This window comes from Neovison vison, chromosome 3 (assembly GCF_020171115.1).
Source record: "Neovison vison isolate M4711 chromosome 3, ASM_NN_V1, whole genome shotgun sequence".
In the NCBI taxonomy this organism is placed as follows: domain Eukaryota; kingdom Metazoa; phylum Chordata; class Mammalia; order Carnivora; family Mustelidae; genus Neogale; species Neogale vison.
Genome location: NC_058093.1, coordinates 83,403,160 through 83,418,895, shown reverse-complemented (window position 1 = coordinate 83,418,895; position 15,736 = coordinate 83,403,160). Strand labels below are relative to the sequence as shown.

The following is a 15,736-nucleotide window of genomic DNA, read 5'->3' as shown; positions in this document are numbered from 1 at the left end:
GAGAGTCAAACGGTGATGTGTGGAGAAGCAAGGGCTTGAGAAAGGGAAGAAAAAAATCAGAAATAATATTCTGGGGACAGAACATTCCAGGAGGAATGAAGAGTGAAATGTGGTCAAGAAGTGAAACTTGGTTATTAATATTAAAGAACAAAATAGAAAAAGAGCAAAGAGACTGAGAAAGGTACTGAATACTGGAAGAGAATCCAAGAGAGGGCAATTAAACCAAGGGAAGAAAACTTCAGGAAGGAAGTAATGATCAACAATGTAAATTACTTAGTATAATTAAACAAATATATTTGAGAAGAACTAATCACATTGGAAATTTGGAGAATAAGGTCCTTTGAAAAAGCAGTTGTGACTGCAGTGAATCACAATTAATAAAAAATAAGGTACACATGGTATTATAGAAAAAATTAGATGTACAAAGAGTAAATTCATAGCTGGCAGAGCCAAAAACAGAGTGGGGAAGACTGACATAAATTTTCAAAAATCATCTGTAATAAATGAGGATACTTTTTCTTAGAACAAACAAAAAAACCCCGAAAATCTTATTTTCTAGAGGTAAAACTGTTATATTTCTACTTTCACTGCAAGAAGATCCAGATTCAGGAATAAGTTCTAGTATAATGAAATAAAGTTTTATGCTTTCAGTAAATACATTATCCTAGTTATAGTCCTCATTCCTTTGTCATTATTTTCAGTATTCTCTCTGAACAGCACTTTTTTTGTTTGTTTGTTTTTTTAGAGAGAGAGAGATCATAAGTAGGCAGAGAAGCAGGCAGAGAGAGAGGGAAGCAGGCTCCCTGCTGAGCAGAGAGCCAGATGTGGGGCTCGATCCCAATAACCTGACCTGAAGGCAGAGGCTTAACCCACTGGGCGACCCAGGTGCCCTTATACATATCTTTTTATCATAAAAGGATCAGATATTCTCTGAGAGTACACAAGATGAACACGAAATAATAAAGCAAAGTAGTACACATAAAAAACTTTTGGGAATTAATTGCAGTTTTATTAAAACTATAAAAAATTACCTGGAACAAAAATATTGGTAGAAGAAATTTTCTCCCTAAGAATCAATTATTTTTAATAACAGTTAACTGCTTTTCTTCTACATGATGCTTCAAAAGGCTAACCTATACTCTGCTTGTGTTCTTATATTTTTAGAGATCTGAATCCAACTTGCATCTTTCTTAAAGCTATCACCTTCTTGCTTCCATAATTACTTAATGTGCTTTAAAAATAAAAAGTCTAAAAGATCTATATATGTGAGCCATTAAAAAAAAAAAACCCTTATTAGACTTTCACCTTGATTCCAATACTATAAACTACTTGGAGATAAGGCTACTATGTGATAGTAATTGAACATATTAGATCTTGGGTTTTGAAACACGACTAAATTTCTTATTTTTCTGGATTGAAAGCTCCCTTATAGCTCGCTCAGGAAATGACACAAGAGAAATAAAGACAAAGAATTACTGACTGACATCACCCTTACAGGAACATGGGGAAATTCCCAGAAACAAAACAGATCTCTCCTGTTATTCAAGGAAGCTGAAATACTAAGGTTTCACTGATGAACACATGAGTAGAAGCTGCAGAAGCAAGTTCTTATTGTACCAATGTTACAGTTTGCCTGTCTGGTGCCCTCTCCACAGGCAGATTCTAAGCAGAATGTAACAGAGTTTCACTAGTATCTCAGAGAACTCATGATGCTCCAGGGACAACTCAGTGGCAGCAGGATATGTACTAAACCTCCTAGTCAGTTCCTGGCGAATCTTCTCACCTTCTGTTAACTAAACAGGGAAGATTATGACAGTAGGTAAATATTCCTTGAACTTAGCTATAGTACTTTGAGGGAATTTCCTTTGAGAAGAATTAGTTACGATCCTTTAAAATGTTCTTTCATACAGGGATTTCTCCTTATACTGTCATGCTGAGATGGTGTTTACTCTGCTTAACTAATTTGTACCACTAAAAGATTCAAGTTAGACGGTATGTCTAGGTTCAATGCTATCTCGAAAATATTTCTTGGATTTGATTCCACAGGACCTGTTATCTATACCATTGTTTAACCTTGGAATAAGAAAAACTTGCTGGGTAGTCAGTACTGAGAGAAAGGATAGCTCCCTCAGGGTAACCCCCCTTTCCCGGGCAAGGCCTCTGGCCATGGTGCTGACATATATTTCAAGTGAAGCTCACCCATTAGCATACCAAAAGGAAGGGGCAAATGAGGGTGAGGATTAAGGGAACAAAATACTAGACCTAAGAGACAAAAACTGCAGTGGTACTAGTTCTACATTATAAAAGAGATGCAAGATGGTAAAACAAAAAAACAAAACAAACAAACAAAAAACCCCTAAAAAACAAAAGGATAGTGCTCACATTCATTTCTACCACCTGCCCCCAAATACAGTAATACAGAATCAGCAAAAAAGGATCACAAGCCTAAGGGTTAGCCACCTTCCTGCTACATGGTTACCATTTTCTCAGTCATCCAGAATTATATGCTTCACCAGTAATCCTTTTCATCTAATTGCTTTATATACCTACTTGGATTCATAGAATGCAATATTCTGTGAAGGACTGAAAAGATAGGTGTCAGCACTGTATCACCTGGGCTAGGTAGTCATCTTAGGAAAAGAAAGGGAGCAGAGACAGAAATAAAAGTTGTGGCAAAGCAAAGATATTTAAATATTATGAAAGACCGCATTTGAATCTCTAAAGCAGTCAGAAAAACATACTGTTGTAACAAGATAATCAATTCAAGTGAAAAGTGAAAGTCTGTGAGGCACTGTAAGGTGGATTCAGAGGTCAAAGATGCAGAGCTCTGCTCCACATCAGGCCTAGGTAAAGAAAGGGACAATGTGGGAGTACCAAATATAAAGGGTTCCTAAAGAATAGAATCTTATAATAAGAGTATCAAAAAAACTTATCTGGGCTAAAAACATCTCAGTCCCAGACAAGATTAATCTGGAGAGAAGAGGAGAAGGAAAAGTCTACACCTAATTATATCATAGAATATCTGAATTTTAAGGATTAAGATAACCATTTTTACACACAATTCTGTATAGTTATACAACAAAAAATAATATAAAATTGTCAATCAGAACAAAACAGAAAAGGTAAAACAAAATAATACACAAACAGAAAAGGTAAAACAAAATAATACACAAAGTTTGAACTCCTTCTATAAAAACAACTTTAGTATGCATAATGTTTGAAAGACTATAAACCTAATAACTACTCTGTAGTATCAGGAAGTAGAATGGGCATATATATATAAGGCAAACTCGTACCTTTTAACATGTACTCTTATGCCCTGATTAACTTTTAGTAATCTCTACACCCAATGTGAGGCTTGAATACACACAACCCCAAGATCAAGAGTTGCATGCTCTTCTGACTGAGCCATTAAAAAATGAGAAGTGCCAAATTAATAGTGCTTAGATTAGCAGATTATATTTTATAATCAAACAAGAATCAACTTTCAGTTTTGCAAGATGAGTAAATTCTGGAGTATAGTAACCGTAAAAATGTGACTATGGTTTAATACAGTACTGTACACTTGAAATTTGCTTAGAAGACAGCTCGTAAGTATTCTCACCTCTTCCCACAAAGGAAATAAAAAAAAGAGAGAAAAAAGAAGAGAAAGAAAATGGTAACTACTGAGGTGATGGATGCCTTGAATAGCTTCACTGTGGTATTTCTTGATGTATATGCATTATGCATATCATAACATCAAGCTGTCTACCTGAAACATATATAATTTATTTTGTCAATTTATTGTCAATTTATTTTGTCAATTGTATCTCAACAAAGCTGGGAAAAATTAAAAAATAAAAAAACAAAATAAATGCAAAATCCTTTAAGTTATTTTTTGGTTGAATTTTTTTTTTATATTTTTATCTAGTTTTTTAATTTCTTTTCAGCGTTCCAGAATTATTTCACTTTTAATTTGGTATTGATATTTAAGATCAAAATCATGACTGCTTTGCAAATCAGTATTTATATATCCCTTGGTTAAATACCCAGTAGTGCAATTGCTGGATAGTAGGGTACTTCCATTTCTAACTTTTTGAGTAACCTCCATACTGTTTTCCACAGTGGCTATACTAGTTTCAATTCCCACCAACAGTACGAAAGGGTTCCCCCTTTTCCATGTCCTTACCAACATTTGTTGTTTCCTAGGTTAATGTTAGCCATTCTGACAGGTGTGATGTGATATCTCATTGTCGTTGTGATTTGTATTTCCCTGATGATAAGTGATGTTGAGCACCTTTTCATGTATCCATTAGCCATTTGTATGCCTTCTTTGGAAAAATGTCTATTCATGTCTTCTGCCCATTTTTAAACTGGACTATTTGTTTTTCTGGGTATGGAGTTTGTTAAGGACTTTATTTAGCAGATATGTCATTTGCAAATATCTTCTCCCATTCTGAAGGTTGCCTTTTAGTTTTGTTGACTGTTTCCTTTGCTGTGCAGAACGTTTTTATCTTGATGAAGTCCCAATAGTTAATTTTTGCTTTTGTTTCCCTTGCCTCAGGAGATTTATCTACTAAGAAGTTGCTATGGTTGGTCAAGGTCAAAAGAGTTGCTGCTTGTGTTCTCTTCTAGGACTTGAATGTTTTCCGGTCTCACATTCAGGTCTTTTAGTCATTTTGAATTTATTTTTGTGTAGCATTACTAACAGCAGCCACATTATGGAAAGAGTCCAAATGTCTATCAGTAGATAAATGGATAAAGAAGTTGTGGTGTGTATATAAAATGGAATATTATTTAGCCATAAAAAAGAATGAAATATTGCCAGTTTCAACAGCATGAATGAAACTAGAGATATTATGCTAAGCAAAATAAAGTCAGCTAGAGAAAGACATATATCATTTCACTTACATGGAATTTAAATGAAATAGAAGAAAATAGGAGGGGAAAAAAAGAGAGACAAACCAGGAAACAGACTCTTTTTGTTCGTTTGTTTGTAAGATTTTATTTGAGAAAGAGAAAGAGTGGGAGGGAGAAGGGAGAGGGAGAGATAGAGAGAACATGAAACAGACTCTGCGCTGAGCACAGAGCCTGATACAGGCACAGACCTCATGACTGCAAGATCATGACTTAAGTCAAAACCAAGAGTGGGACACTTGAATGACTGAGGCACCCAGGTGCCCCTAGACTCTTAACTATAGAGAACAAACTGAAGACTGCTGTAGGGGAGGTGGGTAGGGGTTGGGTTATGTGGGTTGTGGGTATTAAGGAAGGAACTCTTTATGATGAGAACTGTGTGTTATATGTTAGTGATGAACTGCTGAATACTACACCTAAAACTATTATTACATTGTACATTAACTAAATGGAATTTAAATAAAAAGTTGAAACTACAATAATAAAATAATTACTGCTCTGACATAAAATTTTTTTTAAGAGTCAGTGAATGTACATTTTACAACTTTAATTATCCAAAGATCTAATCAACCTCATCAGTATTTAATATCATAGACCAGTTTTTCCCAATTCTTTCAACACTATTCTACACTATTTATCAAGGATTCTACACTATTTTCTACTTTCAGAAGACCCATATTTTTGGAAGATTCTACCATGTGGATTTATTCTGCAACACTGTTTTTCAATTGTGTTATTAAACACAGTCCCATACATATATTCTCTCCTTTCTCTCTGCCAACTGAAAACTCTTGACAATGTAAGATAAACTTATGCTAGTATGTTGAGTTGATATGACAATGGTCTACATAAGTTAGGCTATTCAATGTAAGTGTAGATAAAATTAGAGTCCACAAGGTTTAGTAAACCTTTATATCAACATGTGAGTGTGCATGGGTAGCTAAGCCCCTGAGAGCTCCAGAGATAAGATGAGATTCACCAATATACACAATACAACTTAAAAGACCTAATGAAATAAAAGCTGAAATTGTATGAGAATCAGGGGTGGAGGGAAAAATCCATACTGGATAATTAGTTAGGTATGAACCACTAAGCTAAAAAACCTGCTAAACTAATAAATAATGAAAATAATATTTTTATAATATTCTAAATATTAATAGAATAATCTAAAATTATAAGACAGAACAAAAAATCTCACTAAAGTTCTTTTGAGAGAAAAAATTTAGGATATGACAAATATCTTTTAAAGAAAATAACACATATAAAGTATATAATTTGTATTAATACAGTTTTATGCTACAATAACATGAGAAACTTTCTGCTAATTTACAAATTTGTTTAAATTTGTAGGTTTTTATAAGCTTTCAATGGTACAGTAGGCACAAAAATTATTAAAATATTATTGCCTCTGTTCCAACTTACCTGAACATTCTCATTCCACCTCTCAGTGAAGATCTTGTCTGGAAATTCTGCAGGTAGAGATAATTGTTCTTTAAATATTTTAAGATACTGTGGAAATCCAAATGAATTCATTAAATGTATCTGCCGGTGAGAAAACCGTGACTTTACTCTTTTTTCTAAGAGTTCCAAAATATCCTTAAAAACAAAGAAAAATCCATATAAGGTGCATGTTAAAAAAAAAACAAACCAATATTAGAGGTATACATATTTGAACTATCACTATATTTAACAATGCTTAACCTGTAATACACAATTAAGCATTTTATTCAAGCCTCCAAAAACTCAAATCATTGCCTTTATTTCCTCACAGTTATGCAAGCCACTTTTAATAATCCCGTTCTAAGCATCTGTAGGCCTGGTGATGTCATGCCTTTTTCCTACTATGCTATTCTCAGTTAGGATTTAACATTTCAAGACCAATAATAATTGCAAAAAAAGTGTGACTATTATTGAATAGTTCTCTGCCACAATAACACTAAGAATTTCAATAAAGAATTTCATATATTCTATGAAAAATTCATATTAAAAAAGAGCAAAAGGTAGTAAATCTATTAATTGCTGAAAATTTAAAAACTGTTTTATATAACAAAGACTCAGGAAGTAGCAAATGTAATGGAGAAGAATTGTTTACTACCTATAAATTCAAGCTGAAGCCATGCTGAACTGATGGAACAAACTACAGGAGAGGAAACTTGCAGGAACACAGCATGACACTGTTAAGTTATTCTGCCTTTTGACTTTTTTACAGTGATATTTTAGAAACTATTTGCATTTATGCTATTTTTCCTTAAGAAGTTAGGAATCAACTTTTTTATTGTCAATTTTCTGTAAGAAAAAAATGTAAAAAAAAAAATGTGGTAAGACCCTAAAATATGGATTTTTAAATCTACCCAGATGATTTTCATCATAGCTAGGTTAAGAAACCAATCATATAGAGGAAAGAATTCAAGTGATCAAAACGGGATCGTGGTTGGTCTGGAAAAGAAGACAGGAAAGATTAATAGCTTGGGGTTGGCAGGGAGAAAGTGAATGAAAAACCTGGAATGTTTTTATAGGTCAAAGAAAAATACAGTTCCAGCATAATTAAAAGAGAGTGAAGTTTTATGTTCAGAAACAGCTATATTATAAATTTTCTATTAATGAGCAGCTCTAGATCATCCATGTACAGGTGGCTAAAAGCAGTGTAAACAACACTCTATGCCAGCAATAATTAAGAGCTTGAACTTGGGAATGGAAAGAAGGTGGAAGTAAAAGGTACTTTAGTTGTGGACAGTAATGACTGAAGTTTGCAATGTGGAAATAAAGGGAATAGTAAAAAAAAGAACTACTTTCACAGAGAAGAGGTTGTTTGCTAGCAAAGTCACTAACCCAACTATCCTTTCAAACACAGACATACAGATAGACCTGAACTGCACAGCTGGGAGAATTATACTATAGAATTTTTAAAGGCCTATGTAACACTGCTAAAGAGCACCTGATTCTTTATTTGGTCCTTCAATGGGTCAGTAACATTTGCCACTGCTACTTCCACCCAAAGGTTTGTGTTTTTTTTGGCAAGAAGAAGAAAGATGCTTCCTTAACTCCTGTGGTATAACTGCTGCCTTGACAAGAAGGAATAAAGATAAAACAAAGAGGCAGATGTTTTATGGGGAGCCTTATTATGAAGGCATATATTATAAACTAAAGAGTACTGGGGAAAGAGGACAGAGAAAAACACTCCACAGAAAAACAACACTGAAAGGAAGGCTGTTGAAAGATGACTCAGATTATTTCACTTTTCTAAAAAGGAAACTGCTGCAAGAAAGGAAAAGAAGTAAATGGACCTGACCACAAACCTGCCAAGAATGAAGGAGGGAAAAGAGGGAAAAGAGGGAAAAGAAAAATGCAAACAGACTCATGGCAGCCATCTATGAGAAGAGAGATGACTCTTAAATACCAGTTTTACCTGAATTCAGTAAGAAAGTTTATGATGTAAAAGAAGATTAAAAAAAAAAAAAAAAAAAAAAAAGGCCTGTGTAGCTATCGGAAGTATATTAGATTCACAATGCAGAGAGTCTTCATAAAGTAGTGTGATAGTGACACTGAGAGCTATGGTTAAAATCATTCTAAAATCACCCCCAAGAAGCAAAGGAGCCACTATCTACTGTTGACAGATTGAGAGAAGTAATCCCTTCCATTTCTGGGGATGACTACTTACAAAGATGGGATACTATCATTTTTACTCGATTCTAAGCATTTTCAAAATATAGGAACAATCTTAAAAATAGAAGTAAAAACCATGGATGATTTTTATAAAACAGTGATATGATTTTCTCTCTACTTGCTAATGTAGAAATTACACTAGCATAATCTGACTTCACATTTTTTATTCAGTGATTTAACTGGAGGGAGAGAGGTATTAGTTCATGAGCATGTGTCATAAATGTTTTGTTTTCTTCAATCTGAGTTGAAAAGTAGGATAAAATGTACCAGGCACTACTAAAACACATCTGAAAAAATGTCTGATATAATGACCTACATAACTGATGGTATCAGTAAGCTTTAATTTTCTAAATATAATCAATTTTTTAATAGAAAGAAAAACTTACCAATCTACATGTAAGACCAATTACTGCTAGTGGAGTCTGTGCAGACTGTGAAATGTCAAACAGATTATAGAGGAGTGTCTGGTTTTTATGATGAGCAAAAAGATCAAATTCATCTAATATGAAGATCACTGGGCAACTACTAGACCGATCACCTAAGATAAAATAGGAGTTTTATATATTAATAAGCAACTACATCAATCTTTCTTAAGTTTCCAAATTATTTACTGTACTTTAGTGGTTAAAACTCAATTCAACAAACATATACTGAAAACCTAGTTTGTGCAGAATACTTACCAATGCTACACATTTATTCAACAACAAAAACTTATTCAGAGGACAAGACAGTCCTTACTCCCGTCAAGTAGTTCACAGTCTAATTACAAGACTTTAGTAGTTTACTAATAAAAAATTAAGAACATGATTTAAATAACTAGACTGTTGTTTTTAAAATTATGCAAATATAATCTTCTATCATCAAAAAATTGACAGGGATCTCTTAACACCTACAGAAACCAAAATACTTTGGGATTAATAATAAAGGGAGTCACTAATTTATGAACAAAGCTTTTGCTTCAAAAGAGATTTGTTTAGTCAGCAGAAATGCAAACTGAATCTTCCCAAGTATTTATAATTTTTATAAATAATCGTTAAACCACAAAATTTGACCAAAGCCTCTTTTAACTCCTAACCAAATTTTTTAAAGCCCCCCCAACCAAGTTTTAATATTTCAGGAACAGGGGAAAGTTCATCATGACTCTGTGAATTTATTTTTCTCATTACAGTGAGGGAAACCATGAGGGCAGAAGAATCACTATTACCTTAAGTTAATCACCGTTACCTTATGGGGAGCCCCAGGCAGAGGGAGAAGCAGGCTCCCTGCTGAGTAGGGAGACTGATACGGGGCTCAAATCCAAAACCCTGAGATTATGGCCTGAGCCAAAGTCAGCAAAAATAATCAACTGAGCTACCCAGGTGACCCTATAATCATTCTTTTATATCTGGCACTGTTTAATCTAGAACTCTACTCATTAAAATTTACCCTAGGAAATAACTAAATGATCATCTAAGCATTTCTTCCTAATTATATACAAAGTTCATAACTGGTAATTAATAACATAATTTATTATATTTTAAGTATAGTTAATTTATAAAATAGAATATGAGAAACATAAAAATGATGATGTAGCTCACTATTTACTGACATAAATGAACAAGATATACATTATACAATATGGAAAATCATGCTATCCTTATAAAAAATTATGTCCATTTGCATCACTGATACACTACAGGTGAATAAAGATATGAAACCAAATGTTAATTGGGATAATCATGGGGTGGCTGGGTGCTCAGTCAGTTAAGTGTCCGACTCTTCATCTCAACTCAGGTCTTGATTTCAGGGCCATGAGTTCAAGCCCCACTTTGGGCTCCACGTTGGGTGTGGTGACTTCTTAAAAAATAGTAATAATTAGGATAGTCACTATAATAGTTGTGGAATTACAGTGATCATTATATTATGACTTCTTACATTATCTTTTTTTTTTTGTAAAAATATGTAATGCCTTTATAATCAGGGGAAAAATAAAGCTAAAAGATAACTTTTAATGTTATTAAATATGCTAATACTTACCTTTTTTTAAAGCTTCCAGAAGAAATGAAAGGTTTTCAGCAAAACTTCCCTAAAAAACAAAAAAAGACACCATAACTAGAAGTTTAAAGAAATAAAGAATAAAAGAGAACTATCTGATTCTTAGGCATTACATAGACACTATGTATCTATTGTTTCCTAAATTAGTCGGTGGCCAGATTCTGAGCTGGAGACTTCCATGTGCACCATTAAAGACTTAAATATAAAAGGAGAGGTGGCATTGTACTGAAAATAGCATTACCCTGCCATGCTCAAAATTCTATATTTTCTGGATAAAATGCATAAAAATGTTTAACAATTTAAAGGTAGGTTTTAAGACTTGTATTCCAAAGAGTCTGAGAACTAGAAAGCACTGCACTTTGTATTTTCAAACAGGTTAAGCTCTTCCAAGTTTCAGACTAATTTGGACCACTAAAAAAATGACCATATGATTCCAGTTGTATGTGGAATTTAAGGAAAACAAAACAAAAAAAAAACAAATGAACCCAGAGGAAGGGAAAAAGAGGGAGGGCAAATCATGAGACACTTAACAACAGGGAACAAGCTGAGGATTCATGGAGGGGAGGGTGGGCAGGGAATGGGTTAAATGGGTGATGGGTATTAAGGAGCACTGGGTATTGTATGTAAGTGAAGAATCACTAAATTCTACTCCTGAAACTAGTATTACACTATATGTTAACTAACTAAATTTAAATACAAACAAATAAAAAAAGCATACTACTAAAAAAAATGAGCACAAATTTAAATGAGATCCAAAAGGAAAGGGGAGAAGAAATTTGCCTTAATCATTACATACTTTAATAGTTTCTCCCTATTCAAGAGCATATTATAGAATTTGTATATATCCTATCAAATTTGACTATGTTTACTTGGAACACAGCCAAAACATTTTTGGATACAACTTATACATTCTACATGGAAATTAACAGAGAAGCAGATGCATTATCCAGATGTTCCAACTTGCAGATAAAGGCCCTGTTGAAATATTTTTTTTCATATAAGTCATTAATTTTTACTTCATTCAGATTTTTTCATTTTAAGAAATAGCCAACTTTAAATTTGTGAAGATGCACAGGAGAAAAAAAATCCACTTGTTTGCTTCCCCACTGAGAGAACTGATATAAAATAGCTGAACAGGTTTTTAAGAATTTCCACATATTTTATAATAACTGTCTGTTGTCAAATCAACATTATTTCCAAGGCAGTTAGGGCAAGAGGTATTTATATAATATAAACAAAAGCTCAGAGGCAATCTGTGGGTGGGTAATCAGCAGTTGAAGTTATTCAAAGGTAGCTTGTCTTATGCTTTTTTTTTTAAAAGACAGTTACATCTGACATTACATGTGAGTGTGCAATTATATAAGTACATATGCACATATTATAAGAATATCCTTATATAAAAACACATACGTATGCATAAGAATATACAAATTTGTTATAAGTATATCAAAATATAAAGGCTCTGGGTCAAGTAACTCAGGTTCTTAATGTCTTAATATCCATTTTGACTTTAGGGCAAGCTAATTATGCTCTCTGAGCCTCAGGTGACTTACCTATATAATGTAAAAGTTAAACTATTAATCACTATATGTGATGATTACGGTAACAACAGTAATGACTAGGATGATAAACAACTGTCCCTTTTATTATTTTCTATGAATCCAATAAAAACAGGTTCAATTAGGAAAGTCAGAAACCTCAGTCTACATCAGGGGCAAACCAAAAGCCAAACTGAGCCTATATAATAGTAAATCTCCTTGACCAAGTAGGCCACTATATACAACAATACATTCTGCACAGGAGGAAGAACTTCAGACTTACAGAAGGGGCATTTTGAACCTGCAGACAGTGTGAAAGGGTAACACATGATTGGCTTACCTTTTTACAGGTACTTATTAAAGAATGAAATTACTAAATGCTAAGAAGCTTACACAACAATGGCTGTGTCGTTGCAGGAAAAAGGAGACACTATAAGAGTTATAACACTGTATGATCACCCGTGAGCATAAAATGAACTTGGATGCCACAATCCACTTCAACTGAATAAGCGGTATGAAGTTAAGTAATTTCATTATGAAAATTAAACTAGCTGTAAATTAATTTAATCATGTTACTTTTCAACCTTATAAATCAAGTGATAGGGTAAAAAGTTTAATGAAAGTTCCAGAACATTTCTAATCAGTTTCGTTTAAGTTACTGATGTTCACTATCTTGAGGTTCCAAGCTGTTACAATGATGAGATATGAATTAGTTTCTGAAAACGTTTTAGTAAGAGATAATTGACATTTGTATAGAACATTACCAATCCAGCATTTTTAAAATATAAATTATGTTTAATGCTTGTCTTTAGAATAAATCTGTGATGTAATAAGGATAATGCACATTTAACACAGATGAGAAAATTTGAACTTCAGAAATACTCATTAGTCATGATTATCAAGTAGTCAATGGTTTTAAGACAAGACTCAAATCTACCTTTTTTAGCTTTAAATTCAGTACATTTTGCATTACTCCCAGCTACCTAAGTCTCAGAAGACTAAAAATAGGGTGCTAGAGTGTAGTACTTCAAAAAATACTTTAAACTATCTCTAAAGATAGGGAATCAAACTATTTATCTTACAGATAAAGAAACTCAGATAATATCTACATAAACATGGATTTCTTGGCTCTTTTATAGTTAGTATAATCTACTTCAAAAAAATTTAAACATAAAGGTATGATGAATAAATGCATCCTACTACATTATACTTTTTTATGATAAGAATCTTTCATATTTCAATTTAGAATCCCTGAACCCACCCAAGCCTTCCAAAAATACAAAAATATCTAACGGCATATAAATATTAAAGACTATTTAGGATACTTACAAAAACTTTATCTCCAACTACATTTTCCAGATTTAACTGCCTTGTGATTTCCTTTAGGGCAATTTTATCATTGATCTGCAGCAGTCCTGAAATAAGCCCATTTAAAAGTATTTAACTAAAATGAAATATTTGAAACAGTGCAGATTATTTTCCAGTCAAATTAAGCTTTCTTAATGATTTCTAACTTTAACTAGAAAGAAAAAAGTCAAATAACTGTGAGTTAACATTAATTTCTTTTTTTTTCAATTTATTTATTTTCAGAAAAACAGTATTCATTATTTTTTCACCACACCCAGTGCTCCATGCAAACCGTGCCCTCTATAATACCCACAACCTGGTACCCCAACTTCCCACCTGCCCCACCACTTCAAACCCCTCAGATTGTTTTTCAGAGTCCATAGTCTCTCATGATTCACCTCCCCTTCCAATTTCCCCCAATTCCCTTCTCCTAACTCCCTATGTCCTCCATGCTATTTGTTATGCTCCACAAATAAGTGAAACCATATGATAATTGACTCTCTCTGCTTGACTTATTTCACTCAGCATAATCTCTTCCAGTCCCGTCCATGTTGCTACAAAAGTTGGGTATTCATCCTTTCTGATTTCTTTTTGAAACTCAGCAATGAAGACATTTGCTAGACTCAAAGAAACTATCATCCTTGGGGTTCATTTTTTTAAAAAAGAAAAGAAAAAACAAAATAACAAGAGTCCTTATGTACCTCTTTAATCTTATTTTTTTTTAATTTCTCAAGATATTGTGTATGGTATATTAAAGTGAAAGTTGTTAAACATGGATAAAGTTCTTTAAATTATGACTATTACCCACCTTTAAAACACACAAGTAAATTAGATTTTACATTATAAAAAGCTCACATAGTTTATATCATTTCCAATGGTAAAAAGATTACATACTTACCATTTAGGTGCACTTGTAATATATTTTCACTCACTTCTTCTACTTCCATTAGTTCTTTCAAAGCATGGTTTATTAACTAAGTGGTATTAAAAAGTTTATGGAATATTTAATAATAAATAAAAATATAAGCTCATATTCTTTTAAAAATTATGAACAGAACATAATATAATAAAAAGATTGTCATTTGAAACTAACAAATAAGTTTGCATATTACTCAAAGATAAAAGAAAGGTTTAACGAGAACATCTAATGTCCGACTCAAGATGCCAAAGCCAGGACTGATGTCATGCTCTTTCAATCATCTTCCCAAACTAATAAATGTTTAGAAACAACCCTCAAGTTTTCAAAGACATATAAGTCACATAAAATTATAGCCACTTAAGAGCTTCATGTCTGAGTTAGATCATTATTTATCTCTAACATTTATTCTACTAAATACTATTGAAATCACTTAAAAGCTATTGAAAAACATGTATTAGAGCAATGTTAAATGACTGTAAAAAGTCTATCCCGGTCACTATATCAATTTCTATGAAATACCATTAACTAGTCTGTAAGCTATCATGAAATAAAAATTTGGAAAACTAAGAAATACCAAGGGGTAAGTTGAAAAAGATGTTTCCTCTATGAGTTGCTAGGTATAACAGCCATTCCTTATTTGCAGTTTCAATTACCTGTGCTGTGGAAGCAGATGAGAATCCTCCTTTTGACATTATGGGCAGAAGGTCAAAGTAGCTTAATGTACATAATAATGACTACATCATTCACCTAACTTCATCTTATCATGTAGGCATTTTATCATTTCACATCATCACAAGAAGGATGAATATAGTACAGTATGATATTTTGCGAGACAGAGACCACACTCACCTAACTTTTACTATATTTGTTGTAACCATTCTATTTTATAATGTTATTATTTTTAATCTCTTACTGTATCTAATTCATACATTAAAGTATACTACAGGTGAAGTTTACCATGTTAAAAAAAAAAAAAACAGTACATATAGGGTTTGGTACTGTGGTTTCAGGCATTCACTGAGGTCTTGGAATGTATGTCCCATGGGTGGGGGGGGGGCTACTGCATATAGAGAAAGACCTTATTAAAGAAATGTAGAGCTTGCAATGAAAAAAAAAATACTACTAATAATACTAATAATATAGTAGCTACTAAAAATATACTCACAAGGTGTTATACCACCTTAAATTATTCAATTATGAAGTTTTAGATATTTTTAACTATAGATTCTTATGACACATACTTCCTATTCTCTATTTTTTGACTTGTGACATCTTATTACAACTCTATGGCAATATAATATACGTCTCTTCACATTAAATTTATGTACAGTTTTTTAAA

General features: G+C 32.8%; 1 protein-coding gene across 14 annotated transcripts in view; it reads right to left on the bottom strand.

Annotated features, from left to right (window-relative positions):
• Positions 1–15,736, bottom strand: part of ORC4 (origin recognition complex subunit 4) — a 107,777-nt gene that overhangs the window by 22,210 nt on the left and 69,831 nt on the right. For all 14 annotated transcript variants that reach the window (XR_006383839.1, XM_044242531.1, XM_044242524.1 and 11 more), the window contains 5 exons: positions 14,377–14,452; positions 13,461–13,546; positions 10,576–10,624; positions 8,946–9,097; positions 6,319–6,492 (listed from right to left, as the gene is read on the bottom strand). Coding sequence is in view for 13 of the 14 variants with exons in the window: in XM_044242531.1 (XP_044098466.1) it covers positions 6,319–6,492; positions 8,946–9,097; positions 10,576–10,624; positions 13,461–13,546; positions 14,377–14,452 (537 nt within the window). In the remaining variant the exon portion in view is untranslated. The remainder of the gene's footprint in view (positions 1–6,318; positions 6,493–8,945; positions 9,098–10,575; positions 10,625–13,460; positions 13,547–14,376; positions 14,453–15,736) is intronic.